The 27,911-nt window shown below is 39.8% G+C and overlaps 1 protein-coding gene across 1 annotated transcript in view; it reads left to right on the forward strand.

The window, feature by feature from the left end:
• Nucleotides 1–27,911, forward strand: part of Wdr7 (WD repeat domain 7) — a 276,473-nt gene that overhangs the window by 10,145 nt on the left and 238,417 nt on the right. Inside the window, exons 2-12 of the mRNA XM_005356195.2 lie at nt 4,431–4,602; nt 5,040–5,146; nt 7,663–7,741; nt 10,867–11,041; nt 11,640–11,716; nt 13,117–13,236; nt 15,822–15,967; nt 16,628–16,730; nt 19,355–19,496; nt 19,699–19,947; nt 20,419–20,639. Of these exons, the coding sequence (XP_005356252.1) occupies nt 4,444–4,602; nt 5,040–5,146; nt 7,663–7,741; nt 10,867–11,041; nt 11,640–11,716; nt 13,117–13,236; nt 15,822–15,967; nt 16,628–16,730; nt 19,355–19,496; nt 19,699–19,947; nt 20,419–20,639 (1,578 nt within the window). The 5' untranslated portion in view covers nt 4,431–4,443. The remainder of the gene's footprint in view (nt 1–4,430; nt 4,603–5,039; nt 5,147–7,662; nt 7,742–10,866; nt 11,042–11,639; nt 11,717–13,116; nt 13,237–15,821; nt 15,968–16,627; nt 16,731–19,354; nt 19,497–19,698; nt 19,948–20,418; nt 20,640–27,911) is intronic.

The raw sequence follows: 27,911 nt of genomic DNA on the forward strand, positions 1-27,911 counted from the left end.
CAGAAGAACAGGCTGGCCTCGAACTCACAGAGATCCACCTGCCTCTGCCTCCCGAGTACTGGGATTAAAGGCATGCGCCACCACCGCCTGGCGATGCTTCTTTTTCTTGAAGGCTGTCCTTTTGGTTTGCAGCTTCACTTTGTTCTTAAAGTGAGGGAGAGGGAGCAGAAGCACTGCTGTGTCTTCTTATCAGTAACCTGGTCACATGAGACATTTCCTATGACCTCACAAAACATATCCTTCTTATTGATCCTGTCTTTGCAGTCACTGGTGACAGGGGCTTCCATATAAGATTTTGGAAGGACATGTACTTTGAGTTCACTACAAGCAAATACACTGCATAAAACCTGAGTATTTTATGTACTAATTTGTAAAAATATGAAAGACATTTTATAGACAAATTATTGATTTAATTTAAATATGGACTATATTGCTGGTGCTGTGTGATAATAGTGACTGATGGCGGTATTGTGTTTACCCTGAAGAAGAAAACTCTTATGTTGGAGGAGGCCGCTTGTTGGTTCCCTGCTGCTCAGCTCTGAAATAATCACACAGAAACTATAGTAATTAAAATCAATGCTTGGCCCATTAGCTCTAGCTTCTTATTGGCTAACTCTTACATATTAATTTAACCCATTTCTATTAATCTGCATATCACCAGATGGCTGTGGCTTGCCGGGAAAAGTTCCATCTGGTTCTGGTGGGGCTACGCGGCTTCTCTCTGACTCTGCCTGCCCTTTTCTCCCAGCATTCAGTTTCGGTCCCCGCCTACCTCTATTCTACCCTATCAGGCCAAGCCAGTTTTCTTTATGCATTAATGGTGATCACAGCATACAGAGGGGGAAATCCAACACTCTTATTTATTAAGTTCTGTATTTAAAAATATTTAGGGTGAATTTTCATGATACATATATGTTACTATCTAATATTTAAACATTATTTCCATGAATGAAATTCTCATGGCTGAATTTTTGACTCCATTTTCACATTTTTACATCACGGGATGAACAACGGTCACCTCTGTTGGAAAGGGCTTCCTGAGCAGTTCTAAAGAGCACTATGTTTTAGTCCCTCTTTTTCACAGAATTAGGGACAGCAGCCTTAGAGAATACTTTAAGACAAACATACTTGGATATAAAATAACAGACAGGGTCAATCCTGCTTCCAGAGCCCAGAGCCATCTTCCCTTGAAACTCAAACAGCACGTGACAGTTTGACAAAGCAATGTACATTACATTTCCAGACCCTTACACTTGTACAAGTGCCTTCTCCACTGAACCATCGCCCCCGCTCTGTATTTTCTGTTTCTAGAAGCATCTAGAATTGAATTGTTTCTATTTATAAGATAATGCCATAGTTTGAAATATTTCCCCTGAAAGTACTAGTTAGAAAATGTTAGCATACATACATGCTTTGGAGAGTTAGTAACATAATTTCTTCAAGCATTCCTATTAAACTTAATAAACTAACAGATTATTTTACTCATTAGTGTAATAGTTTTGCTTTTGGCCTTTTCATGAATATACAATTCTTTTGGTTTCCATGGATCCTGAGGCTTGGTTCATTTTGATTTGCTATAAAAATCTTTGGGAATATAATTCCTTTCAAGCAATAGATAATAATGTTAGCTATGTCGAGGATGGAGTATTAACAGTTAAATTGACTAGTTGAATGTTGGTGATTGATTGAAGAACAACACACCCTAAATTTATACGGCTTCTTTTTCCATTTAAGATAATTCCCAGGTATAGCATTTTTTGTCTTGGCTCATCAGTTCAGATTAGATTCTTGTGGTCTGATGAGTAAATCTATTCCCAATCTTGTGATCTGATGATTCAAGCCAGTTAAATCTGGGCTAATTTGCTCATTTCACTTTTTTTCTTTCTGAGACAGGGTTTCTCTGTGAAACAGTCCTGGCTATTCTGAAACTTATTCTGTAGACCAGACTGGCCTCGACCTTACAGAGATCCACCTGCCTCTGCCTCCCAAGTGCTGGGTGGTTTACCACCACCACTTGGCTCATTTCACATTGTTAATCAGTTATATAGCCATAGGTATATCCATAGAAGTATTTCATATGATTTAGTGCTGTAAGCCACATTGTCCTTTAGTTTATGTTTTTGCATTAGTACTTCTGGTGGCTTTTCTAAAGTTTTGCTTTATTTTATTAGACTTTTAAGGGTTTAGAAAAGTAATGTTATGAGGTACTTACTACGAGTGAGTCCATAGACCTAGGTCTGTTTTCATTGCCTCTAACGTAGGTTCCATGTTGAGGGGGTCCTGGAGTATCTAGAGGAAAGGTGTTCTTCCAGAGATCCTCAGATGGGTTCAATGCCTCGAGCTTGTTTGTTTGCTTGGGAGAAATCTTCTTTGGTGATATGATTTAAAGTACACGTTACCACCATGGAAAAATGAACTCCTTCCAAATACTCTTTTCCAGAAAGTCCTTCTTGAGAATGCCATGCTTCCAGGAACACAGTGTTCTGAATTTATTACAACCAGTTTGTAGTTTAGCTTTCCTTGCTAGTATCTGATAAGAATATGGAAATAATTGTAAGTGATAGCTTGTGAAACTGATATGGCACAAGCAGACTTTATTAATAAGTGTCTTTTGAGTTTTTCTTTAAATGTATATCTTTTTTGTAACAAGAAAAATGTTTTGGAGAAACGAATTGGTAATTCTACTTTTCAGTAAAAAAATAAAAAATATAGGTTGTTTATTGTAGGCATTTTAATATCCCTCACTCCTTTTTACTTTCCTCATTTTCTTTTTAGATAATTTCTGTTGGTTGATAATGTGTTAGGCTATAGGTGACTCCCTAGGTCTCCAGAGTTCTCTTTAGTCTAGACTTTCTGAACTCATATTTATTTAGGTCTTTGACTACACAATTATAAGTACTTTACCAAATACTTTTTAATTTTGTTATATGAAACAATGATTTCTTTTTTTTTTTTTTTGGTTTTTCGAGACAGGGTTTCTCTGTGGTTTTGGAGCCTGTCCTGGAACTAGCTCTTGTAGACCAGACTGGTCTCGAACTCACAGAGATCCGCCTGCCTCTGCCTCCCGAGTGCTGGGATTAAAGGTGTGCGCCACCACTGCCCGGCGAAACAATGATTTCTTATGTTCATGATTTCCTGTGAAAGATATACACTGTTTACTTATCATTTCTAATTTAAACCTCCACATCAGAAACAGACTTTGATTGGGATGCAGTGGGTTAAAGGAAATTATTTTTCCTCTGGGTTTCATTGCAACGAAGAACCTATTTGACCTTCGGAGTAAATGTGGTTAAGTGAGTTTCCCATTAAGCACATTCATTCAGTGTTTAGCACACAGTGAAATAGACCTTTCTGTTTGTTTGCTTTGGGAGGGAATTATTATTTTGCACTACTTTGGAAATGTACTGAGGTTTGAGACCTCACTTACTCACAGTGGAAGAGAGTAAGGAAGACCTAGATTCTGGAGTCAGCTGCTCTGGGGTCAGTCGCTGCTTCAGGTCTGCCTCGTGTCTGTGCAGAGAGAGTACTTAACTTATGGAATGCCAGGAATGACTGAGATTAAATAAATGTGTTTTCTAGTCTATGCTTAGAAGGAGTCTCAGACATTTGGAAGTTCTTTACAGTCTTTGTCCACAGTCTTTCGTGTACTCCATTTTCTTTTCTTTTTTCTTTTTTTTTTTTTTCTTTTTTTTTTTTTGAAGACAGGGTTTCTTTGTATAGTCCTGGCTGTCCTGGACCTCGTTCTGTAGACCAGGCTGGCCTTGACTCAGGGATCCTCCTGCCTCTGCCTCCAAAGTGCTGGGATTAAAGGTGTGCACTCTCCTCGGGAGGTGGCATATACTGCATTTTCTGAGTACAATTTTGTAATGATTGTTTTACTCGTGGAAGATAACTTGGGCCCAGATTTGGATTCGAGCATCATGGCTTGCTAGTTCTCTGCCTCGACTGGCAATGCTTAAGCCTCGTTTTCTTGTCTTCTAACCTGAGAGAGAAGACTTTTAGAACTTGAAAGAAAATTGTGGGAGGGTGAGTGGAGGGAGTGGGAGGGGACTGGGAGGAGGAGAGGGAGTGGGAATTTGGATTGGTATTTTTTTATTTAAAAATTATTAAATAAAAAGTTAAAAAAATGTGCACTTAAAGTTGCTTTGCACACTCATGATAAATAAATGTGTATTAAAATTATTACCCTTTCATTAGTAAAATGAAAAATTGTGAATGCCTCCAGTAAATACTTTTGCCTATTTTTTTAAAGCTCTTAATTTGGGAGTGATTATGATAAATTAGCCATTTTTAATTGAGAAGATTTTAAGTGGTTAAAATTTGATATTTGGAAAATACAATTTTCAAATTATGTAAGTTGACTTTATAATAAAGCAATATAATGTGTTTGAGAGAGAATATGATATCTGACATTCTAATTACATTTTCAGGTTTGAAAACGCAATGGCAGGAAACAGTCTAGTTTTGCCCATTGTCCTTTGGGGCCGCAAAGCCCCTACTCATTGCATTTCATCAATACTGTTAACGGATGACGGGGGCACAATTGTAACTGGATGCCACGATGGACAGATCTGTCTCTGGGACCTTTCAGTAGACCTGGAAGTGAGTATTTGAATGTTTGCTATATACCTGAAATATGTCAGAAATTACTGCCACATTGCACAGGTCCTTATTCTCCTGCATTTTACAGTGTTCTGGGCATTATTTTTTCAATCTGTGTCTTTATATTGATATTGAGTATTTAACATGATTACTAATTGAAAGGTTAACTTTAAAAAAATTATTTACTCATGTGTATATGTGTGACTTTCTGTGTGTATGTGCACGTGCTGTTGGATGACTTAGGAGTATATGTGTATGTGCATGTGCTGTTAATATTCACAGAGATCAGAAACTGAAGTTACAGGCATTTGGTTGTGAGCCAATCTCTAGTCATCTGAAAGAATGGCATGTGCTTTTTATCACTGCCCATCTCTCCAGCCCCATGTTTAATTTTTAATTTGCTATTTATAGCAGCGTTTTTTTTTTTTCCTTTCTAGGTTAATCCCCGAGCACTGTTATTTGGTCACACAGCATCGATCACTTGTTTATCAAAAGCTTGTGCTTCTGGGGACAAACAGTACACTGTGAGCGCATCTGCAAATGGGTAAGCCGTGTTCTGGGTCAGGGTTCTCTGTGTAGTCCTGGTTGTCCTGGTGCTCTCCCGGTAGATTAAGCTGGCCTTGAACTCACAGATCTGCCTGCCTCTGTCCCCCAGGTGTTGGGATTAAAGGTGTGCACCACCACCATCCCTCAATATTTTGTTTTTTATTTTCAGATGTTTGGTCAGGCTTTTCCTTTCCCCCCTAAATTTTCTATGTCTTTAAAAAATGTTGATTTTGGCTGAGTATGGTAGTGTACACTTTTAATCCCATCATTTAGGTCACAGGGTCAGGTAGATCTCTATGGGTATACAACCAACCTGGTTTACAAAGAAAACTCCAGGCTTGCCAGGGCTACATAATGAGATCCCGTCCCAATAAAAGGATGTATTATGTATTTGACACTTACAAATTGTGTTTATAAGGGCAGCGTTAAATAGCACTTACTGCTCTTCCGGAGGACCTGGATTTAGTTCTCAGAATCCATGTCAGGCGACTCACAATCTTTAAATTCTGCTCGAGGGGATCCTCTTGCCTCTACGGGCACCCACATGCACATGGCACACCACACATAAACATATAGGTAAAAATAAACATTAAAGTCATGTTTATAGATTGCCATGTGACTTTTTTGTTTTTGTACTTTATAACTTGCACTAGTTTAGGGAAAGTTTTTTTTTTCTATTGCAATATTTTCTTGCACTGTCTAAAACTGAAGGAGGGTGTTTGAATTACAAGGTTTTGTTTTGTTTGTGTTTTTGTTTTTTTGAGACAGGATTTCTCCACATAGCCCTGGCTGTCTTGGAACTGCCTCTGCCTCCTGAGTGCTGGGATTAAAGGCATGTGCTGCCACGCCTGGCTTGACTTATAGTTCAAGGATATCTATTTTTCCACAACTGGTTTTCTGTAATACTTTATTGCTTTTCTTTGCTTTTTGAGGAATTCAGAATATGATGAAAGTAAAAGCACACAGTAGTTTGCATGGCATTACTGAATCAGCAGGCATCTTTGGGGCTTTTAAAAACTTGGTGATGCCAGGCTGTCACAGGAGGGAGGCGGAGCTCTGCCAAGTCTTTGCCCTTGTCATGCCGCTGAAGCTCGTTCTGCCCTGTCTCAGAACAGCCCCTGTGGTAGAGAGGCATGCCACTGAATGGTGTCTGTGGGGCCCAGAGGGGAATAACTGTAAAAAACATTTTTGGGTTTTTTGAAACAAGTTGGAGAACTGTAGAAATTTATATAATTTTTGGGTTGGAATTTATCTTTTGGAACAGGAAGAAATAACAACAAGTAAAATGTAGTACTTTTGTTGTCAATTAAAGGATAATTTTCAATTAAAATTTGTTGTCAATTAAAGGAATATTTGGTTTAATGAGAATGTTGATAGAAAATTGTTTTAGCAAGGTGTGGTGGTGTATGCCTGGCATACCTGTAAGCACTACAGGAGGAGAGGCAGGAGGATTGCTGCAAGATAGAAACCAGCATGACCTCTACTACATAGTAAATTCCAGGCCAACCAGGGCTAAGTAGTAAGATTCTGTCTCAATGGCAATGGGTTTCTGATCCTACTGCACGTACTGGCTTTGTAAGAGCCTAGGCAGTTTGGATGCTCAACTTACTAGACCTGGATGGAGGTGGGGGTTCCTTGGACTTCCCACAGGGCAGGGAACCCTGATTGCTCTTCGGGCTGAGGAGGGAGGGGGACTTTATTGGGGGAGGGGGAGGGAAATGGGAGGCGGGGAAGAGACGGAAATCTTTAATAAATAAATTAAAAAAAAACAGCCACCAAACAACACAAATATTTTTATATCATTTGAGATGTAGCAATGATATCAAAATGAAAAACTCCAGTAAGTATCATTACATTTTATTAATATTTTCTGTTAAGTGTACCTTATTTCTTTAAAAGTCAAGGCATATCAGTATGTCCAATTTTCAGTGTATTTTTAGGGTTTTTTTGGTATTTGTGGAATAAAACTAACACAAATAAGAGTTGGAGAGGTATTCTGGGACGTTTGGGTTTCTGTTGATGTTAGCTGATTGGTGTCCTGCAATGCTGCAAGTGCACGGTGCACTGATAACACAGGAGGGCAGTTTAGATACCGCTATCTCTTCGATTGTGTAGCACTCGAGGGCTGGCTCTGCTTCCTTATCCTTGCTTTGAGCTTCAGGACGAGGGAACAACTGCTAGCTGAAGCAGCCACTATCAGGAACCTCTGTGAAGGAGTTGGAACATTCTAGAGAGCCTTATAGGTCTGCACAGAACTACTCACAAGTCTCTAGCAACCAGTGAGGAGCTAGGAATATAGTTCTACTATAAAAAGGATAGAGACACAGGTGGGGTGTTGACAGATTGGAAATGGGATTAGATAGTGAGCGAGAGGAATGGAAAATTTGATCAATAGCAATAATGAATATTAGCTACTTTCCTTCCTGTAATATATTAGTTTCAATGGAAGCTTAACTCTAGGCCACTGTACTTTTCTATATTAGATTCCGAGTGAGCAATCCTTTTGTTTTATAGAGAGATGTGCCTCTGGGACGTGAATGACGGCAGATGTATTGAATTTACAAAGTTAGCTTGCACCCACACCGGCATACAGGTTTGTATCGATTTCTTTGGCTGAGTCAACACTGTTTATCACAAGTACATCATTAAAACATGCTTTAGAGCATTCAGCCTGTATTTTTATATGAAAAATCTTGGAGAGAGGGAATATGAGAAATTTATAATGGTAAGTACTCCTCAGAAGATGGGAGAGATGGGAAGAGGCGTGGCATGGATGAGACCTATGGAGAAGGATGAGACCAGCCAGTTATCACTGCTGCCTCTGTGGTTTGGGCTCTCCTGGTTACTCAAGGGAGAGCTTGTATAAGACAGCTGTCCAGTGGAAGTTCCTCAGTCAAACTACCTTGAAAGAGACCAGGTTTCTTTTGGCTCATTGTTTTAAGAGTTTCCAGTCCACGATGCAGGTTGCTGTGGCAGGATGCTGGTGGCAGTAATGGGGAGTGAGTGGTGGAACAGAACTACTTACCTCGTGGCCACAAGCAGAAGAAGAGGAAGAGCCTGGCATTCTGCAGTACTTTTTAGAGGTGTATCAATGGTGAAAAGACACCCCGCTAGGTGAAAAGTTTTTCCAGCAGTAACCTTTAGCACATGGACCCTCAGGGAAACCCTGATGGCAGATTTCTATGAGTTCAAAGCCAGCCTGATTTACCTAGTGAGTTGAAGGCTAGCCAGGGTAACATAATGAGTGAGACCCTGTCTAAAAGAATCCCCCAAGTCTCCCTAAGGCAACAGCAACAAAGTAGTACTGTAACTTGTCAACAAGACTTTCCATACTAATATGGCTCTGACAGTCAATGATAAATGTTTATAGGGAGGAGATGATTGACTGATTTTCTGCCTATCTCTTACCCCGGTGGCAAGAACCTATACATTTTTTTTCATCAGTGTTTTAAGGTCATATATTTTTTATTTGAAAATCATATTGGGTTGGGGAGATAGTATAGTCAGTAAGATTCTTTTTGGCCTCAAATTCACAAAGATCTGCCTCTGCCTCCCGAGTGCTGGGATTAAAGGCCTGTACCACCACTGCCCGGCTAGTCAGTAAAATTCTTGTGAAGACCTGGGATTGAGCCCTTGAACCTCTATAAAAAGGTGGGTGTGGTGGTACATGCTTGCTGTTCCAGTGGTGTGTAGCCTGGTGGAGCCTTGGGACTCATTGGCCAGCCAGCCTATCCTATTCTGAGCTTCAGGCCAGTGAGAAATCTAGTCTTGTACAAGATCTTCTGTGTTTAGATTAACAGTCATATATAATAGAAGATGCCTTTTGACTGATTCATGAGGATTATGGCAGTTTATTCTGTGCTCTCTACTCAGATCCAGAAAAGGGCTATTTATTGTTAGTATTGAGACAGGACCTCTCTACATAGCCCTGACTTTTCTGGAATTCACTATGTAGAACCAGTTGGCCACAAACTTACAGGCAAACTGCCTTTGCCTCTCAAGTACTGGCATTAAAGGTGTGTGGCATTACATTGGCAAGGACTGTTTTTATGTATACAGAGATAACCCTTGCTGACATTTGCACTTTCTGAACTTACTGTAATTACAGGAAATATTGCTAAGTGATTATTATAACATTTCATTTTAATATATTTTGAGAATTTCATACATGAGTTTAATCCATTTTCATCATACTTCTCCACTCCCAAGTTCTCTTGTGTTCCCTTCCCCACCCACCTCTTAAATTCTTGTTCCATAATTATTATTGTTTCTACCAAATCCAGTTAGTGTTGCCTATATGGGCATGGGCATAGGGCTGACTACTTGGGCCTTGACAGCCTGTCAGAGGCCTAGTCACTGGAGAAAACTAGCTCACCCTCCCTCCGTAGCTCCCCATCAGTTGGTGTGGGGCCTTGTGAATCCTTCATCCACTCATGCTGGAAAGTTGGATGGTATGGCCTTATGCAGGTTCTGTACAGGCAACCACAGTTGCTGAGCGTTGATGAACAAAATGTCTGTATCATGTCCAGGGAATACTAGAGACATCTTTTTTTAATGCTCAAAAAACTTCAGGATGTAATTTTAGACACCCTCCTTCCCAATATCAAAGTGTCTTAAATACTAAATTAGTATTCAGAAAATTGTTTGGGAATATAACATTGCATAAAGGGTGGAGGTCTTTTGCCAGCCAATTCTAATGAAATATCCCTGCTGTCAGGAAAGTTCTCTTCTCTGAACTCTCTTTCTACATGACCCCCCCCCCCCGCCGAACCCTGTACTCACAAGTGTCAAGTGGTCCAGGAACCTTCCTTTGTGTACTTCATTTTTTTTGGATCAACCTTCTAGGAGCTGGAGGCACTCCCTTGTGCTGTCTGCGTGTTACTAGCCTCTGACTTCACCTTTAGAGTTGTGGTTTAACCTTCGCACTTAGTTAAGCTGTCCTTTGCTAATGTTTATGCATTGAAAAGTTGTACTCTTTCTTGTACAGGTATTGAATAATTAAGCAAAAAGCCCCACTTCCCAGATTGTATGGGGGGGGAAGAACGGGCTGGATCCTGGTACTGTGGTGGCAGAGACAGGTAGATCTCTGTGAATATGACACCGTGTCAGATGTTGTAAGTCCAGAGTTCCAGGCCAGCCAGAACTACGCTGTGTTCTGACCCCATATCAAAAACAAAACAAACAGCCTGACGGTGGTGGCACACACCTTTAATCTCAACACTCGGGAGGCAGAGGCACGCGGATCTCTTGTGAGTTTGAGGCTAGCCTGGGTACAAGAGCTAGTTCCAGGACAGGCTCCAAAGCTACAGGGAAATCCTGTCTTGAAAACAAACAAACAAACAAACAAACAAAAAACCACCACAACCAACTAAATAAAAAATCCCAACCAAACAAAGCCAAAACATGAAACCAAAAATGAGCCATATACATCCCCATGAAAATTATAAAAGTTGCTTTGAAGGCTAGAGATGAAGATAAGAAAATGATTTTTTATTTTTGCCTCATGAGAGTTCAAAAGTGAGTATGTAACATGAAGAAAGGAATATTTTTCTTAAATATTGGAGAGGATTAGTATAATCTGACATGGATGTACCCATATAAAATTCCTAAAATAATTTAGTGTTTAGGGGAATATCATGTTTAATGAATGCATGTTAATCAAGTAGCCGAACTAAAGCAGTACATCAACAAATAATATTTTTTAAAATTTGAGTCTAGTTCTATCAATTCACTGTTGGAAATCAGCAAGAAGGAAGGCTTTTATGCCATGGACATTACCCTGAAATCCTCGTTGTGGATGCCACCAGCCTTGAGGTGCTGTATTCTTTGGTATCAAAGATATCGCCAGACTGGATTAGCTCCATGAGCCTTATCCGCCCTCAGCGGACACAAGGTCAGTGTACTATACCCTTTGGCAGCTCAACTACTGTCTACTTTACTGTGAAGTTCTACAGATTGTCAAAGTGAACAGTTTTGGTTATATTCTTGTATTCAAGAGATACTCGTTCCAATAATTTGTGAACTAGCCCACAAAGTAGTTTCAGCTGGATTAGTATTTATGCTCACCAGCATTAGAGTGTCTTCACTTTGTGATGGATCCCTAGACTCTGGGATGCTGTCGCTTGTATGGATGGTTTTCTTAAGTGAGGGTGAGTTTGCATGGTCAGGAGTATGGTGGTGATGAGACCCGTAGCTGCATGTGTGTTTGTCTGCATCCTGGCTTTGTCTCTTGCCGAGAGGTACCATTTCTCATGGAAGAGGATGAAAAGAGTGGAGATAAAATTTGATGAGTTTCTGTAACTGTGTGGTTATAATCAGTAAATATTAACGAGGAAAAGCATTTTTTTTTCCAGAAGACAACAATAATGTCAACACTGAGCACAGAGGATTATGCTTCCTACTTGTTGTTTAAGTTTGTGGGAGCAGGCTGTTTAATGCTAGAAGGGAGCATGCTATGATTAATGTGGGCTTCTTGTCTCTTCCTGTTTTAGAGGACACTGTGGTAGCGCTGTCTGTGACAGGCATCCTGAAGGTGTGGATTGTCACCTCTGAAACTGGTGGCATGCAGGTGAGATGGACAGTGATTTCTTTCTTACTGTATAATTTAAACCTTTAGTAATCAGGTATTCCTAAACTTAGTTTCTTTTAAAGGAAAAAGTGTTTCAATTGGAATAATAGAAACATATCATCCAGAATATGAAGTAGAGAAATATAATAGGTGTTTTCCTCCTGCTTTTGTTTAAATTAAAAGTTAGAAGGTAGCTTTCTTGAATGAAATAAGTAAACCACTCATTTTAGTTACTCTTGCACCCCCACCCCCTACAAATTAGTGACAGAATAGCCGACATAAGCACTCTGAGGGAAGAAGGACCTACTTTAGTTTACGGTTTCAGAGATTTCAGTGGAGTCCTTGGCATGACTGGCCAATAGTGAGAGTCATCGCTGCAGGAGTGTGCGGGTGTGGGGGGGGAACCCTGTGCACCTCATGGCAGCTGGGAGAGAGTAAGGAAGGGACTTGGGGTCAGGTATATTTCCAAAGGCATGCCTGCAGTGACCAACTTTGTAAGCATGCACATCACCTAAAGTGTCCAAAGCCTTCAAGTATGTCAGCGCAGGGTGGGCAGTAGGGTTTAACATTGAGCCTGTGGAGACATTTCATGTTCAAACACCAACACCGGGCCGGGCGGTGGTGGCGCACGCCTTGAATCCCAGCACTTGAGACCAGCCTGGTCTACAGAGCTAGTTCCAGAAAGGCTCCAAAGCCACAGAGAAAACCTGTCTCGAAAAAAAAAAACAAACAAACAAAAAACAAAAAAACAAAACAAAAAAAGAAACACCAACACCGTCAAAAAAGCATATACATCTATCTGTTAGTCTTATTTCATGGTACTGTGGCCTAGATCAATTTTCTGACAATACTGGTACCATTCACTTCAGCTAGGGAAATATTAGCTTTTGATCTTGGAGAAAACTGGGGGAGGACTTGATCATTTTTGTTTTTTTTTATTAATTCAAGTATATACAACCATAGGATTGCTGCAGAATCCCATCCTCTGCCATTTCCAGTAAAGATGTTTTCTGACTCACCATCAGGGCTTAAATATTGGTAACTTTGTAGAAAAGACATTTTTGCCTAGCTCTTTTTTCCCCCTTTTCTCTGAGAGAGGATTCTGTATCCTGGAACTTAACTCTGTAGACCAGGCTGGCCTGTAACTCACAGAGATCCGCCTGCCTCTGCCTCCTGAGTGCTGGGATTAAAGGCGTGCGCCACCACTGTGCGGCTGCCCAGCTGTTTTTAAGAGTACATCTTTGTAGCTTTTACTGCCAGGGCTTTTTCTGAGGATCTAAAATGATGAACGAACGCATCACATGTTACTCTTGTTCCCTGGTGATATCTTTATCATTTTGTGATGACTTTAATTATTTAATACATGTTATTCTTGAGATTTTATGAGTCTTTTTTTCCAGGATACTGAGCCAATATTTGAGGAGGAATCAAAACCAATTTATTGTCAGAATTGCCAAAGCATCTCCTTCTGTTCATTCACACAGAGGTCACTCTTGGTTGTGTGCTCCAAATACTGGCGGGTAAGTTGAGTAGATAATGTGAAGTTGTCCTTTTATCCTTCCTGATGAAGTCTCGTGTACCACATTTTCAAAGATTACCCCAAGGACAGTCATTTGGAACTCCTGTTGGGTTCTGATGTTTTTGGAGGAATTGGGGCTTAATTCCACGTAGTTGTTTTTTTGTTGCTCTACTCCTGCACCTGCAATGAATGGTTTAAGGACTATGTTTTGTTGGTCTTAATTTCTACTTTTTGTTACTATTTCAGCTATTGGTGATAATTAGGTCTCTGTAGAATGGACATTTATCTTCATAGTGTGTTACTGAACCTGAATAATACATTTATCACCTGGCTTCTTCAAATTGAAAGTTTACAGCTAATAATGAGAGGAAGAGGTTTCTTCTACACTGCTTGTCTTTAATAATAGAAAATGAGCCATTGTGCTTTGTTCTGGACTTAGCAATTTTTCAAAGCTTTACATGTATTTTAAAAAATTGTTTATTTTTTGTGATTTTTTTAAATAAAATTACATCATCCCCTTCCTTTTCCTCCCTCCAAAGTTTCCCATATATTCCTCCGTGCTTTCTTTTACATTTATGGCCTCCTTTTTCATTAATTTTTGTTACATTTTGTTATATACTATTCCTAAAGACACAAACACAGCCTGCTCAGTCTGCATAACCTTGCTTGTATGTATATGTCCAGGGCTGACCATGGTATTGGATAGTGAATGGGTATGCCTTTCTCTGGGAAGACTGTTTCTTTCCCAGCTCTCGCACTCCTTAGGTGCCTGTAGTACTTTGAGTAGGGTTGAGGTCATGTGGGCTTTTTTCCATCCATGTTAACATGTCTGTTGTTTTTGTCTTTGGTCAGCTCATGTTTAGCAGTTATGTTGGTGAGACTTTATGATGTAGCTTTTTGCATTTCCAGGAAACACAATCTCAAAGCAAATTCCCCGTTCCTCTGGCTCTCACAGTCTCTCTACCCAGCCCCCTCTGCAATGATCCCCGAGCCTTAGACGAGGGAGTTTTTTTCTAGAGGTTTTCATTCGGACTAGACTCCATAACTGCATTTTGATTGGTAGTGGTTTTCTGTAGTGGTTTCCATCTGTTGTAAAGAGAAGCTTCTTTGATGAAGGATAAGGACAAATATTTAGAGTTTAGTTAGGGATTATGCTGGTTTACTATCAGAAAAGTATGCTAGTATTTAAACCTGTCTAACAAATTTCCCCAAAACTTGCATTAAAACAGTAGAAATTATCCTTGCCCGGTTTTGTGGGTGGGGATTCAGGGCCTAACTTAGCTGGGCACTTCCCGTTCAGCATCTTTCACAGGCTGACATCACTGTGTCCTTTGGGACTTGGATCTCATTTGCAAGTTCAGCTTTGGAGGATGTCTCTCCTACCAGAGCAGCTCCCAGCATGCTAGCAGGCTTCTCGCACAGTAAGTGAGCAAGAAAAGGGAATTTAAGACACTCTTAATTTTAGAGTTGAGGGCTCATGCTTTTAGCTGCATTCTAGGGACACAAAATAACCCCTAGAAACTGTCTGAAGGGAGGAGGGTGTTAGGTGGGCACATCCAAGAAGCCGCCTACCATGGTGGGAATAGTTGCTTTTCCTAACTTAAAAAGTATTTATTTTTGGCATATGAATGTTTTGGCTGCATGTATATCTGTGTACCTACCATGTGCATGCATGGTGCTCATGGAGGTCAGAAGGAGGTGCTTTATCACTTAGAACTGGAGTTAACAGATGGTTTTGAACTGTCATGTGGGTGCTGGGAATTGGACTCAGGTCCTCTGGAAGAGCATCCAGTGCATTTTAAAAAATTTTGTTCTTCATGTGTTTGACATCATGCTTCCTGATTCCACCTGTCTTTCCACCCCCCCCCCAATAAAATTTAAGAGGAAAAAGAAAAGGAAGAAGGGGAAAATCTCATCATGGAAGTTTCTGTGTGACACAGCGAGTCATGCAGTAAACCCTTTATCCATACATTTTTACTGCAGGAGTTTATCACAAAGAATCAGTGGTCTGGTTCGAGACCCCTGGTCTCTGCTATGCCGTCGATGTTAGGCCCTCACTGGAACTTTTTCTGGTTGGGGTGGGCAAACACATAAGCCTGGTTCTGGGCCTGGGTGGTTTCAGCCCACCAGTTCTACCCTGCCCTCACCACCATTATGAGCTCTCCAGCATTGCCCTGGCCAGTTCACCCCTGGCAGTGGTGAGCAAGGGGCAGGGCTACTCGCATCCCCAGAATCACTTTTCCCACACCTACACCTTCAGGGTTAGCTCTGCTGTGTTGCCCAGGTGAGGTATAGGGGGCCACTCTCCCGAGTGCTGCAGGTGGTGGAGGGCAGGGGCAGCTCTGGCCCTGGACCTCAGAGCCAGCTATTCCACCACAGCCAGAGGTCACCCATAGGTGGGATCTGTTGAAGATGACTGCTCTAGATCTCACTGAGACAATGTCCTCATCTACCGAGTCTTACTGTAAAAGCCTAAGTTTGTTAAATATATTTGCAGAAGTTTTCTTTCAGGTTAAATGCTATTTTATCACATTTAAATTGTAACCAACTGGAGTGAATTGAAAAGTGAATTTCTTTTGCTCCTAGGTGTTTGATGCTGGAGACTACTCCCTGCTTTGTTCAGGTCCCAGTGAAAATGGACAGACATGGACTGGAGGGGATTTTGTGTCTGCAGACAAAGTGATCATCTGGACTGAAAATGGACAGAGTTATATTTATAAACTCCCTGCCAGGTATGAAATATATAGGTTTAGTCAAATGTAAAGAATTCACAATTTGAGCTGTAACTCTAAAGAATGAATATTTATATAGTGTAAATATTTAACTTCAGAATGTCTTAAGGTCTGTATATAATCCCAATTTAAATTCAAGGCACAAAAAGCCAAGTGGTTTTTTTGCATTTATTTATTCACTGTAGGCATGTGTGCACATGTGTGTATGCATGTATACCACTGTGCATGTGTGTAGGCCACAGAGAAGTCATGGACATCCGTTCGCTCTTTCCATAGGTAGGTTCCCAGGATCAAACTCAGGTTTTCAGGCTTCCCAGCAAGCTCTCTTACTTGTGAGATATCTCATGAACCCTCAAAGAATTGTTTTAAGTTATTAAGTTAAATTAAGCTTACAAATACCATTCTTGTCGATTCTAATAAACTCTTATTTATTTTATGTGTGTTTATATTTCACATAATTTATTTCATGTGTGTCTGCGAGAGAGAGACAGACAGAGAGAGTGCCTCACTGTGTAGTTTTGACTCATTATCTAGATGAGGCTGTCCTCGAACACACGTACCTGCCTGTCTCTGCCTCCAAGAGCTGGACTAAAGGCGTGCGCCACCGTGCCTGGCCCTGCTATCAGCATTTTCAGTGGGTCCCCTCTTTTCCTCTTTCAGTTGTCTTCCAGCCAGTGATTCATTCCGCAGTGATGTGGGGAAGGCAGTTGAAAATTTAATTCCTCCTGTGCAGCATAGTCTCTTGGATCAAAAAGATAAAGAGGTAAAGTTCTTCAGGTATCATTTATAATTGATGGTTATATCGATGGTGTCTAGACATTGGCAAGATTCAATAAAATTTGCAAAAACTTTTGGTGTGGTCAATTGTAAACACATTTCAAAAATTTCAGATTTTAAAACTATGTAATATAACTGTTAAATAGTACCTGCCTTTATCTAAGAATACAACTGATCTTATCTTGATTATGTATTGGAATTGGCTTTTTATAAAATTTATATTGACAGTTAAAACACGGTGAAGACAGTTGTTGAAGGGCAAGGATAATTACGTGCTAGTACTTACTAGTACTTTTGTACTAATGCTTTGTCATGCATTGGTTACTCTCTCTCCAAAATCAACTAGTGCGTCAAATAACTGGATATTAAAGCTGAAAACCGAATATTTTCTGTATTAAAATAGAAACTGTTTTTAGAAAGCCTTTGTACTGTCTGTTTATATTGGAGCAATGGCTCAGTGATTAAGGTCATTTGTTGCTCTTCCAGAGACCCACAGGGTGGCTCCCAACTGAAACTAACTGTGATTCTCGGGGAACCAGTACCCCTTCCTGGTCTCTATGGGCAGCAGGTGTGCATGTGGTACACAAATTCAGATGCAGGCAAAAGACTCATAAACATAAAAAAAGGAAATGCAGTCATACTTATACTGAATTTTCCACTCTGGTCTCTGGGAGTAGTAAGAAAGAAGCTTTGTTTGGGGAGGAAGGTTTTCTATAAGGTTTCTAAGGTTTTGTTCTGGTTCTGGGTTCCATTTTTATCATTCTGAACCTTATGTCCCACACATCAATGGAGATTGTAGGAACGATGAGCTCATCATTTTGAACCTTATGTCCCACCCACCAAAGGAGAATAGAGGATAAGAGAGGGGAATGGATTTTTTCTATGAATATTTTGAATATAGAATTTGTACATCTAGGTGTATTTTAATATCCTGTATAAATTATTTGCTTTCTATTTCTTGAACTCCTACTTGCTACTGTCAAGCTCAGTGAGTCACTTCCAGCTAAACTAAGTGCTAGTGATGTATATGAAAAGCCTACATTAATAAAACAAAATAGTTGCTATGACAAAATACTTCACAAAAGGAAGAAGAGTTCACTTTGTCTTATAATTTGAGGATGCGTCCATCATGATGGGACATCTTAGTTACAGTCATGTAAGGCAGCTGGCTACATTGCTTCTGTGACCAGAAATGTTGGTGCATAGCTTGCCCTCTGCTTTATTCACTCCTGACCCAGCCCATGAGTGCTGACCACACTCAGGATGGGTCTTCTCACTTCAGCTAACCATCTGGAAGATCCTTTACCCATGTGTTCAGAGGCTCCATCTTTCCTGAGTCTAGATCCTGTTGAGTTGATAACCATTAACCATCAAATAAGTTTTCTTCAAGTGTCACCTCTCTACTGTATGCTAGTGTATTTTAAATTGAAATGTGTGTATAATATGGTGAGAGACATTGATTCACTAAAATATGATATTTGTGGTTATGGCTGCTATAGCAATTCCCTTTAACCATGTAGTTTTTAATTAAAGTTATTACTATTTAAATAAAGCTAAATACTTGGCTGTGTTTAATATTACTAGTTTCTAGAGTCTAGTACTTTTTATGATGCAACCAAATACTACAACTAGATTATTTGTTAACTATAATTTTGAAACTGAATTTTATTTATTATAATTTTTATGCTAAAATTCTGTTTGCTAAAATTAGTTATGTAAATGTGGCCAATTAAATGCTACGGACTTTTTATTTTGTAAGATGTGTGGTCTGGAGAAATAGCTTAGCTCTTTAGAGCACTGGCTTCTCTTTAGAGGATCTGGATGTGATTTTTACCATCTGCATGGCATCTCACAACCATCTGTAACTCTAGTTCCAAGGATCTGGTGCCCTTTTCTGGCCTCCACAGGCACCAGGTACTCATATGGTGCACAGAAATGCAATTATTCTTTGTGACGTAGCAGTGGGCAGGAAAGATAGGATTAGTGAATTGTTTTCTTTTAGTGATATATTTTATTTTAATATTTATTATATTTACAATTTTATGCATGAGTACTATATTTGCATCGTTTCTACCTCATGCTTTCCCACCTCCAGCGTCTCCCACATCCCTTTGCTCCTTCTTATCTTCATTCATGACTTCCTCTTCCTGGATTATCATTGTTGCATATGTATGCTTGTATAAATTCAATCTGCTGAGCTCATGTTGTGTTGCTTTTGTGTAGAACTCTTTGTTTTTGATCTTTTAAGTAGAGACTTCTTTTTGATTAAGAATGACCTAATTTCTAAATTAATTATTTAAAAATAACTAAGTAAATTACCCTGTGGTTGGTAACCAGTTTTTATAAAGTTGAATAAAAGACTCTCAAGAGTAGTTTAGAGAAAGGCTATAAATACAGCTTTTCATTCCTTTTCTGTTTATGCTGTAGTGCAGGTGACATGAATAGTAATGCTATTAAATTACATGCAAATATATTGAATAATCATTCTTAAACACTTTCAGAACTGGGATATGAATCAAATAATTGAATACCTTTTTCTGAGCACGTTACTGTCAAAATATTTGATTCTAAATACAACTAAAGAGACTTGAATTTTTTTTTTCCCGGCAGTTGGTAATTTGTCCTCCTGTTACTCGGTTCTTCTATGGATGCAAGGAATATTTGCATAAACTATTAATTCAGGGCGATTCTTCTGGACGGTTAAATATTTGGAACATTTCAGACATAGCTGATAAACAGGAAGGTGCTGAAGGTAATAGTAAATCTTGTGCATTAAATACATAATTCTTTCATTATAACATTTTGAATCATAACAAAATTGAAAATATAATTCTCTTCTAAGATTTATATTTGATGAAAGTAACTTTTACATTACTGAATCAGTTAATGTTATGTATTTAATGCTATTTTTTAATATATATATATTTATTTTATATGACACCAAACCTCTACAGGACTAAAAACGACAACTTGTATTAGTTTGCAAGAGGCATTTGACAAACTGAAGCCTTGTCCTGCTGGGATCATAGATCAGCTAAGTGTGATTCCCAACAGCAATGAACCTCTTAAAGTGACTGCGAGCGTCTACATACCAGCTCATGGACGGCTTGTTTGTGGCCGGGAAGACGGAAGCATAATTATTGTGCCTGCCACCCAAACAGCTATAGTGCAGCTGTTGCAAGGGGAACACATGCTCCGAAGAGGTATTCTGGGGGTCTAGCTCTGTCCACTGTGCTTTGAGGACATTGTAACCGTGATGTTGAGAATATAAAACCCACTGGTATAGTTGTTAGTCTAGTTGGTAGTTTAATGTATATTTGATGAAATATTAAATATGACATGGGGAATTAACTACTATAATATGTTATTTAACCCAATATAGCAACATTATTTTCATTTGTACTTTTAATTAATATGATAATTTTATTGAACTATTTTATATTTTTCTTTTGTAATAATTCCTTAGACTATTATGACAATTTGACATGTTTAGCACATTTGGGCATAGACTAGCTCTGTTTTAAGGGCCAGTTAGTCTTGGGTAAGTAGTAGCTACTGAGCTTCACAGACTAGTCCTAGAAGTATAGGTATGACTCTTCCAGTGTTTATGCTTGCTGGTTGAAGCGTTCTGAGACTTTAATCTTCCAATTTTGAATCCCCAACCTCTTTCACAGGTTGGCCCCCTCACAGAACTCTCCGTGGCCATCGGAACAAAGTTACATGTTTGCTGTACCCTCATCAGGTCTCGGCTCGCTATGACCAAAGATACCTGATATCTGGAGGTGTGGATTTTTCCGTCATAATTTGGGACATATTTTCTGGAGAAATGAAACATATCTTCTGTGTTCATGGTGGTGAGATCACGCAACTTCTGGTCCCACCTGAAAACTGTAGTGTAAGTTGCTTTTTCTTAGATGATTTCTCTACAGTGGAGGGGGGTTTTGCTATTAGGCATGTAAATGGAATCCACGGGGATTTAAAGGAAATATAAGAGTCAACAAAACTCTCATAACATGTCTCTAGTGGCAGTTTGGAGCGTGCTGCGTGAATTAATTGAAAAATTTTGTTTCAGAGCAATTTAAAAATCCCAGAAGATTTTTTTCTAATACCATGAATTTTGAGTCCCTCTAATCAGAATGGCAGTGAGTGTTCACTTGGTAGATGCAGTGTGTTTAGGAACTTACGGATGTAATTTATTTTAACTGTGATTATCAGCAGGAAAAAGGAAACATTGCTATGATAAAGAACTAAACAAAGTGTTCAGGCTTAGATAGGGATGAAGAACTCAGAGGTTCTACTTACCAGATAGACAGCCGTCATCATAATGGAACAAGGTCTAACAGCTCTCTCCCCTTTCCTCACTGGCACTTGTCTCAGCGGACAGTTAAGATGCATTCATTTTCCATTCTTTCCTTACTTTATCTTGGGCTATATATTTTTTTGATATCTTTTTTTCAAAAATCCAAACTCGGGTCCTCAGGATTGTGCAGCAAGTGCTCTTGCCCACTGCGCCATCTTTCTAGCCCTTTCGAATGCTGTGCTCTAACGCTCTAGATCTGTGAGTCTCAGATTCATTTTCTTTCGACAACTGAGAAATCTAAGCAATGCAGAATGAATAACAATTGAATGTTTTCCAGATTTGAGCAGCTGCCCAAGGTTGAATTATTGACATCTAAAATCTAGGTGAAGGGAACACAAGGGTGCTCTAGATGTCTGTGGAATCTGAGGGAGAGGAGAGGGGAGAGGAAAGGCAGCTCTTACTAACACCCAGGTGTCGCGGTGGAAGATGGCTTCTCGCCCTCTCTCATCAGGACTGTGGGTCACTTGAGAATGCTCTGATACCCCCCATCAGCTTACTTTGCCTCCTGTGCTGTTCAGTGACTTCTTTTTCTTATAAATTCCAGCATCCATACTTACCAAGACCTGAAACTTTTTGTTCTCACATAGGTTACTGATAGAGAAAGGAACTAGATTTTGGAAAAAATATGAAAAGAACAAAAGAATTCTAAAATACCAGGAGTACTTCATAAAAACATTTCCCTTAAGAAAGTATATGGACAATTGTTCAGCAAGCCTAGCAAAGGATGGGCTGCCGGCACTCGGGCCCAGGTCCCTGCTGAGCTGGGGCAGTGGGGACAGATGTGGCAGGTGATGGTGCTGCCAGAGATGGCACGGGACCCCCTAGAGGCAGGGCTGTGGGGGGCTAAGTGACTCCGTGACTGTTATCTGAGACACTCTGCTGCCACCTGTGTCCCAGGCCATCCTTGGTGCACACCTGACCCGCTAATGCCCAGGAGCGTCCAGTCCCAACTGACTGCTCACGTCTGGGTTCCCGGAGAAGTCTCCACGCATCCAGTCAGCGTGGGGCCATGGCTTATCTCAGGAATGGGCCCGTCTACCCAGGGACCCATCTGTCACCATCCATCTCTGGGTCCCCTGCTCAGGAAGCCACTATTGGCCCCAGCTCCAATTTTCCCATACTCACGCACACTGAGTTTTAACTAAATGTACTGAACTAGCCTGTCAGTAAGGCACAGACCCAAGCTTACCCAGTGCTCTTAACCCCGAATCCCAACAAGGACTGGTTCTGAGAGGTCCTCACAGACCCACTGTCTCCCAGACAGGCCCAAAAGATGGACACCCTGGCCTTGTCACATCTTCCCTAGCTCCTCCCACGTGGAGGGACTGCAGAGAACTGATGGAGGGGGTGCCCTGGCAGGCACCCCCTTGTATATAATGCCTGTAGACTTGTATATGACTCCTTTAATATTGTAAAGATGCTGATATACAATTGTTTTGTGTTTGTGTAAACACGTTGCATTCCTGGTTCATGCCATAAAGGACACTGTAAAGTAAAAAAAAAAAAATATATATATATATATGGACAGCATTAGCAGCAATATAAAGCTACAAGGCTAACAACACGAGTAACCCAGTAGAATATTTCCTACTTGACGAGTAGTAGATATCTTTGCTTGTACTTTCCACGTCTCCTTGGTTGGTTATCAGTTGAAGGGGGTTGTTGAATTTAGAATGTTTCTGTACATGATCATGTGTTAACACTTCTACTCAATCCACACTGTGTATTTGGATAATCCAGATACATGCATCGATAGTACACGAATAAAAATTGAAATGAAAGGATAAGTACCAAGTTTAGACTATGGTTTGCTTTTGGAAGTAAAGGGGAAAGTATGGATTAGAACAAAGAATGTGGCTATTATTTATTTAAACAATCTTTTTCTCATTTTACATAACAGTCCCAGTTCCCACTCCTCCCCTCCTCCTGCCCCCCTGCCTTCCCCCCCCCCCCTGCCCACCTCCATCCACTCCTCAGAGAGCATAAAGCTTCCCATTTAAGTCAACTAAGTATGGCATATCAATTTGAGACAGGACTAAGGCTCTCCCCGCTATATCTAGTATGAGCAAGGTATCCCTCCAAAGAGAATGGGCTCCAAAAAGCCAGTTCATGCACTAGGGATAAATCCTTGTCTCACTGCCAGTGACCCCACAGATTGCCCAAGCCACACAACTGTCATCCACAGAGAATGTGCCTTTTTTTGGTTTTTCAAGACAGGGTTTCTCTGTGTAGTTTTGGTGCTTGTCCTGGAACTAGCTCTTGTAGACTAGGCTGGCCTTGAACTCAGAGATCTGCCTGACTCTGGCTCCTGAGTGTTGGGATTAAAGGTGTGTGCCACCACTATCTGGCTGAGAATGTTGCTTTTTAAAATGTAGATTTTATTTGTTTTGTTTTTGGTAAATATGAACCTAATATTTCTTATTAAATGGATGATTAAATTGTCATAGCTGCTTTTTGTTAGTATATCCATTTAGAGTAGACTATCTGGAAAACTAATAAATAATTAGTACCACTGGTATACTTCTGCATATGGACACGACTTCTTTGATATGTGAGCTAAAAACCTTTTATAAAACTTATTGTATGTTAGGGAACTTATGTTGTCACGTAATGTCTAAAGTGATCCAGAAGGGGGCAGCATGGGTCTGTGAAGACAGCCTTAGAGGTCTCTCGTGTGATCATTACTGTTTAATTTCTATTTCCGAGGTACAATTCTGACACTATGAATAGCTTATATGACCAAGTGTGTATTAGCTTGACAAATGTTGTTAGCCAGGAAGAGAAGTTAACTAATTAGATTTTCTTTTTATTTAATTTCTATTTTTAGAATTTTAGATGTGAGTACTGTATTTACATCATATCTACTCCTCTTTTTCCCCCACAACGCTTCCTATATCCTCCTACTCTTTTTCAAATTCATGACCTCCTCTTTTTAAATTATCACACGCACACATATGCACATACACACACACACACAGACACACACACCTCTTTACCTTACACAATCCATTTAGTGTTGGTTGGATGTATACATGTTTAGGGCTGAACACTTGGGATTATATAACCTATCAGGAGGTTTGTTCCTGGAAACACTGATCCCTTCTCTCTCAGCAGCCATTAATTGCCTGCAGGGTTTCCATTTATGGGCAGGGCCTTGTGAGATTTTCCCTGTCCATACCGGCGTGTCAGCTTATGTTGTCATTATGCAGGTGTTATGTCGGCAGCTGTCTGTCAAGACCTCTTGTATGCAGTTTCCCCAGCGTATCTAGAAGACCGTTTACAGCAGGCATCCAGTTCCTCTGGCTTGATAATCTTCTGCCTCCTTCTGCAGCTGTCCCTGAGTCTTAGCTTTCCTTTTTAATAATGTTTCTTTTTCTAAAGACAGGGCTCAACACTTTCCCCCTGATTAGCACTGTTCTCACGTTTTTGAGTCTAAATTTTGATTTTTAATTGAATTTGAATGTTATGTTTCAAAGCAATGCTTATAAACCTAACATAGTATCTTAAGCAAGCAAAATAAGCATCTTAATATAAATTAAGCAAAATTAGGAAGCAGAACTGTACTGTTTATTAAAATGAAATTTTCAGGGCTGTACAGATGGCTTGGCAATTAAGAGCATTTGTTGCTCTTTCAGAGGATCCAGCTTCAGTTTCCAGGACCCACATCGTAGTTCACAGCTATCTCTAATATCAGCTTCTGGGTTTATGATGCCCACTTTTGGCTTCCTTGATCAAACTCTACATGCACCTGGTGTGTGTGTGTGTGTGTGTGTGTGTGTGTGTGTGTGTGTGTGTAAGCACTCATATACATAAATAACTTAAAAATGTAATTGTTTCCTTTTTCTCTTATATTCATTTTATTTTGAGAATATTTTCATACCTTCGTAAGTGAAATAAAAAAATTAAAAATTAAATAATTCTGGAGAGAGCGTATGGAGGAAAGGAAGGGAAGTAGCTCTCCTCTCTGGATTCCAGCCCAGGGTGGTCAGTGGGAGTCACTTGTAGAAAGGGTTTCTGGGGATCTGCAGTTAACACAAGGAGATTTTCTAGAAGGGAAGGCTGGGGAGCTTGGTGAGAAAGAGTTAATATAAATAATTTTAAGACTTGGCCTCTTCATTTTCACGTATGTATCCACCCTTTTACTCTCACTGGTTTTATTCTGGCTGGTTTTGAACTCACTATGTAGAGCAGGCTGGTCTCGATTTAAACAGAGATCCTCCTGCCTCTGCCTTCTGAATGTTGAGATCAATGGTATACACGGCTATACCTGGCTTCCTTTTCATCTGTCTTTGTTGTTACAAGATTGCTTTTAGTGATTTAAAAGATAATTATTTTTACTGGTTTCCTCTTACCAAAACTGGACATAATAATTAGTATGAGTGTATTTTGTAGGTTGAGAGTTTCTTCAGATAGATTATTAACTTGAAATTTGTGTACAAAAATAAATAATTGATATATATATTTCATATAATACATCTTGATCATTCTTTTTTCCTTCCCTAACTCCTCCCAGATCATTCTAATTTTATGTTTTTTATCTCTCTCTTTTAAAAAAGGAAAAGCCTCCCTACCCCCTCCACTATATGTTCTCTATCTCTCTGTTTCACAAAAATTCACAGAAATACAGAAACTAAAATCAAAACACACACTAGGTATATCCACCCCATGCCCAGAAGTAGTTAGCCAGTACAAAACAAACTTCATCCTTTTTGTGGAATTTTTGTTTTGTTTTGAAATTGTTTTGTCATATTAATTTTTCAAGGTATTTAAACTGATATCGCCGTATTGCCCTTTATAAGTTTAGAAATAGGATTGTCTAGCTGCCATTGTAGTTAGAATTCTTCACCATCCTTTTCAGTTTTATAACTTCAGTACTTTGGGGGAGGCATGCATGGAGAGTCTATGTAAGTAAAGCTCCCACCTTTAATCAGTAAGTCCAAAAGAATTAGGATAGAATTAGACATTTTGGCTAGTTTGTGTAGTTTTATGCTTTCTGGTCTTTCCTTCGTGCTGTGGGATCATATCCCACATTCTCCTCAAAAGCAGCCTAGGTGGCTCTGGAACCTGTAATTCCCTGACTTTGGCTTCTGAGTACTGATATTGTGGCCATCAGCCAGGTTTTGTGTAGCTTTTTAATCTGTGGTCATTTGTTACTGTATTTATATAAAATGTTATTTTTTTCATGCTATATATTATATGTTCAAGTTTTGTAATGTGCCCTAACTCTTATGTAGGATTTTGAAAAATTCAGTGCAATACAAAGAATTTTCAGTGAAGATCCCTTCTACACCAATAAGACAGGTTCATTCTTCTGACTGTGCAGTTTATACCAAGCATTTAAGAAATTTTGTTATTTTTGTGATTTTTTTTTTATATTTTGAGTCAAAAGAAGATTCCAATCGGCATGAATTTATTTATTTTCTCTCTTTCTCTGTGTGTGTATTGGCATGCATATGTACATCCTGTGGAGGCCAGGTTACTATTCAATTGGATGGATTTTTTTTTAAACCAGAGACAAGGATATAATTGTGGATAATCCCTGTTTGATTAAGTGTAATCTAGTAAGAGAGTCAGATTAGCAGGCAGCAGCAGTGATGGAGCATGAAAGCTTGCTTTTTCCCCTCAAAGTACTCTGGAAATACAAGAGTGGAGGGACTCCCAGGAAAAGCAGCTTTGGGTAGTTTCGGGAGACTTCCAAGAAAGACCGTATCCGCTCTCCTGGGGCATCTTCATTTTGTATGTGTTTATAAAATCATAAGTGATTTGCAGAGCACTTAGCCGTGTGACTGCTCCATGGAGGAGTGTAGAGTGCTTGAGTTTCCTCTAGCACCTGTACTAGATTGTCTATACTAGATAAGAAGCTTGGACTTAGGCATGAATTTAATATAACATGCATCACTTTGAAACTAATCAGCAGAGTTTAGAGTAAATGCTTTGTGTGTTGTGCAAGTTAGCTGTTTGAGAGAATTGTAAGATATTTTAATTTGTTCTACCTTGGAGGGATGACTGGAAGAAAAACCTGAAGATAATAAAATATGAAACTAGAGGAAGGTGAACTAGTCTAGAGAAAGACTAGACACCCTGCTGCAGTGAAGTTAAAGTGCAATGACAGCCAGTTAAAAAGGATTGTGTGAGCCAGGTGTGGTGTCGCACGCCTTTAGTCCCAGCGCTCAGGAGGCATAGGCAGGCCGATCTCTGGGTTCCAGGGCTAGAACCACATTCAGTTGGAATGGCACTTTATTTTTTATTTTTTTAAAAATATTTTTATGGTTTATTTAACTGTATTTTATGTGCATTGGTGTGAAGGTATCAGATCCCCTGGAACTGATCTTCAGACAGTTGTGAGCTGCCATGTGGGTGCTGGGAATTGAGCCCGGGTCCAAGGAATGGCATTTTAAAAAGATACACCGCGAGCTGGAGAGCTGATGTAGTCGTTAAGAGGACCAGGTTCACTTCCTAATTCCCACATCTGCAACTAGTTATGGGGATCTGGTGTGCTTCTTTGGGCTCTGCAGGGACAAATGCTGTGCACATACATACATGCAGACAAAACACTTGTACATATGAAATAGGAAAAGAAAACCCTAAACAACAGCAACAAAACAAAAACCAAACCTCTATACTGGGTGTGGTGGCACCCGCCTTTAATCCCAAAAGTTGGAGACAGAGGCAGGAGAGTTCCAAGATAGTTCAGATTATACATAGAGGCCCTGACTCAAAACAAAACAAAAACTAAAACAATGCCCCCCCCAACCAACAACAGCAAAAGGAGTCTGTATAAAAATCAGACTTGGCCACTGTTTCAGA

The sequence above is a fragment of the Microtus ochrogaster genome, chromosome 18 (genome assembly GCF_000317375.1).
Source record: "Microtus ochrogaster isolate Prairie Vole_2 chromosome 18, MicOch1.0, whole genome shotgun sequence".
Classification (NCBI taxonomy): Eukaryota; Metazoa; Chordata; class Mammalia; order Rodentia; family Cricetidae; genus Microtus; species Microtus ochrogaster.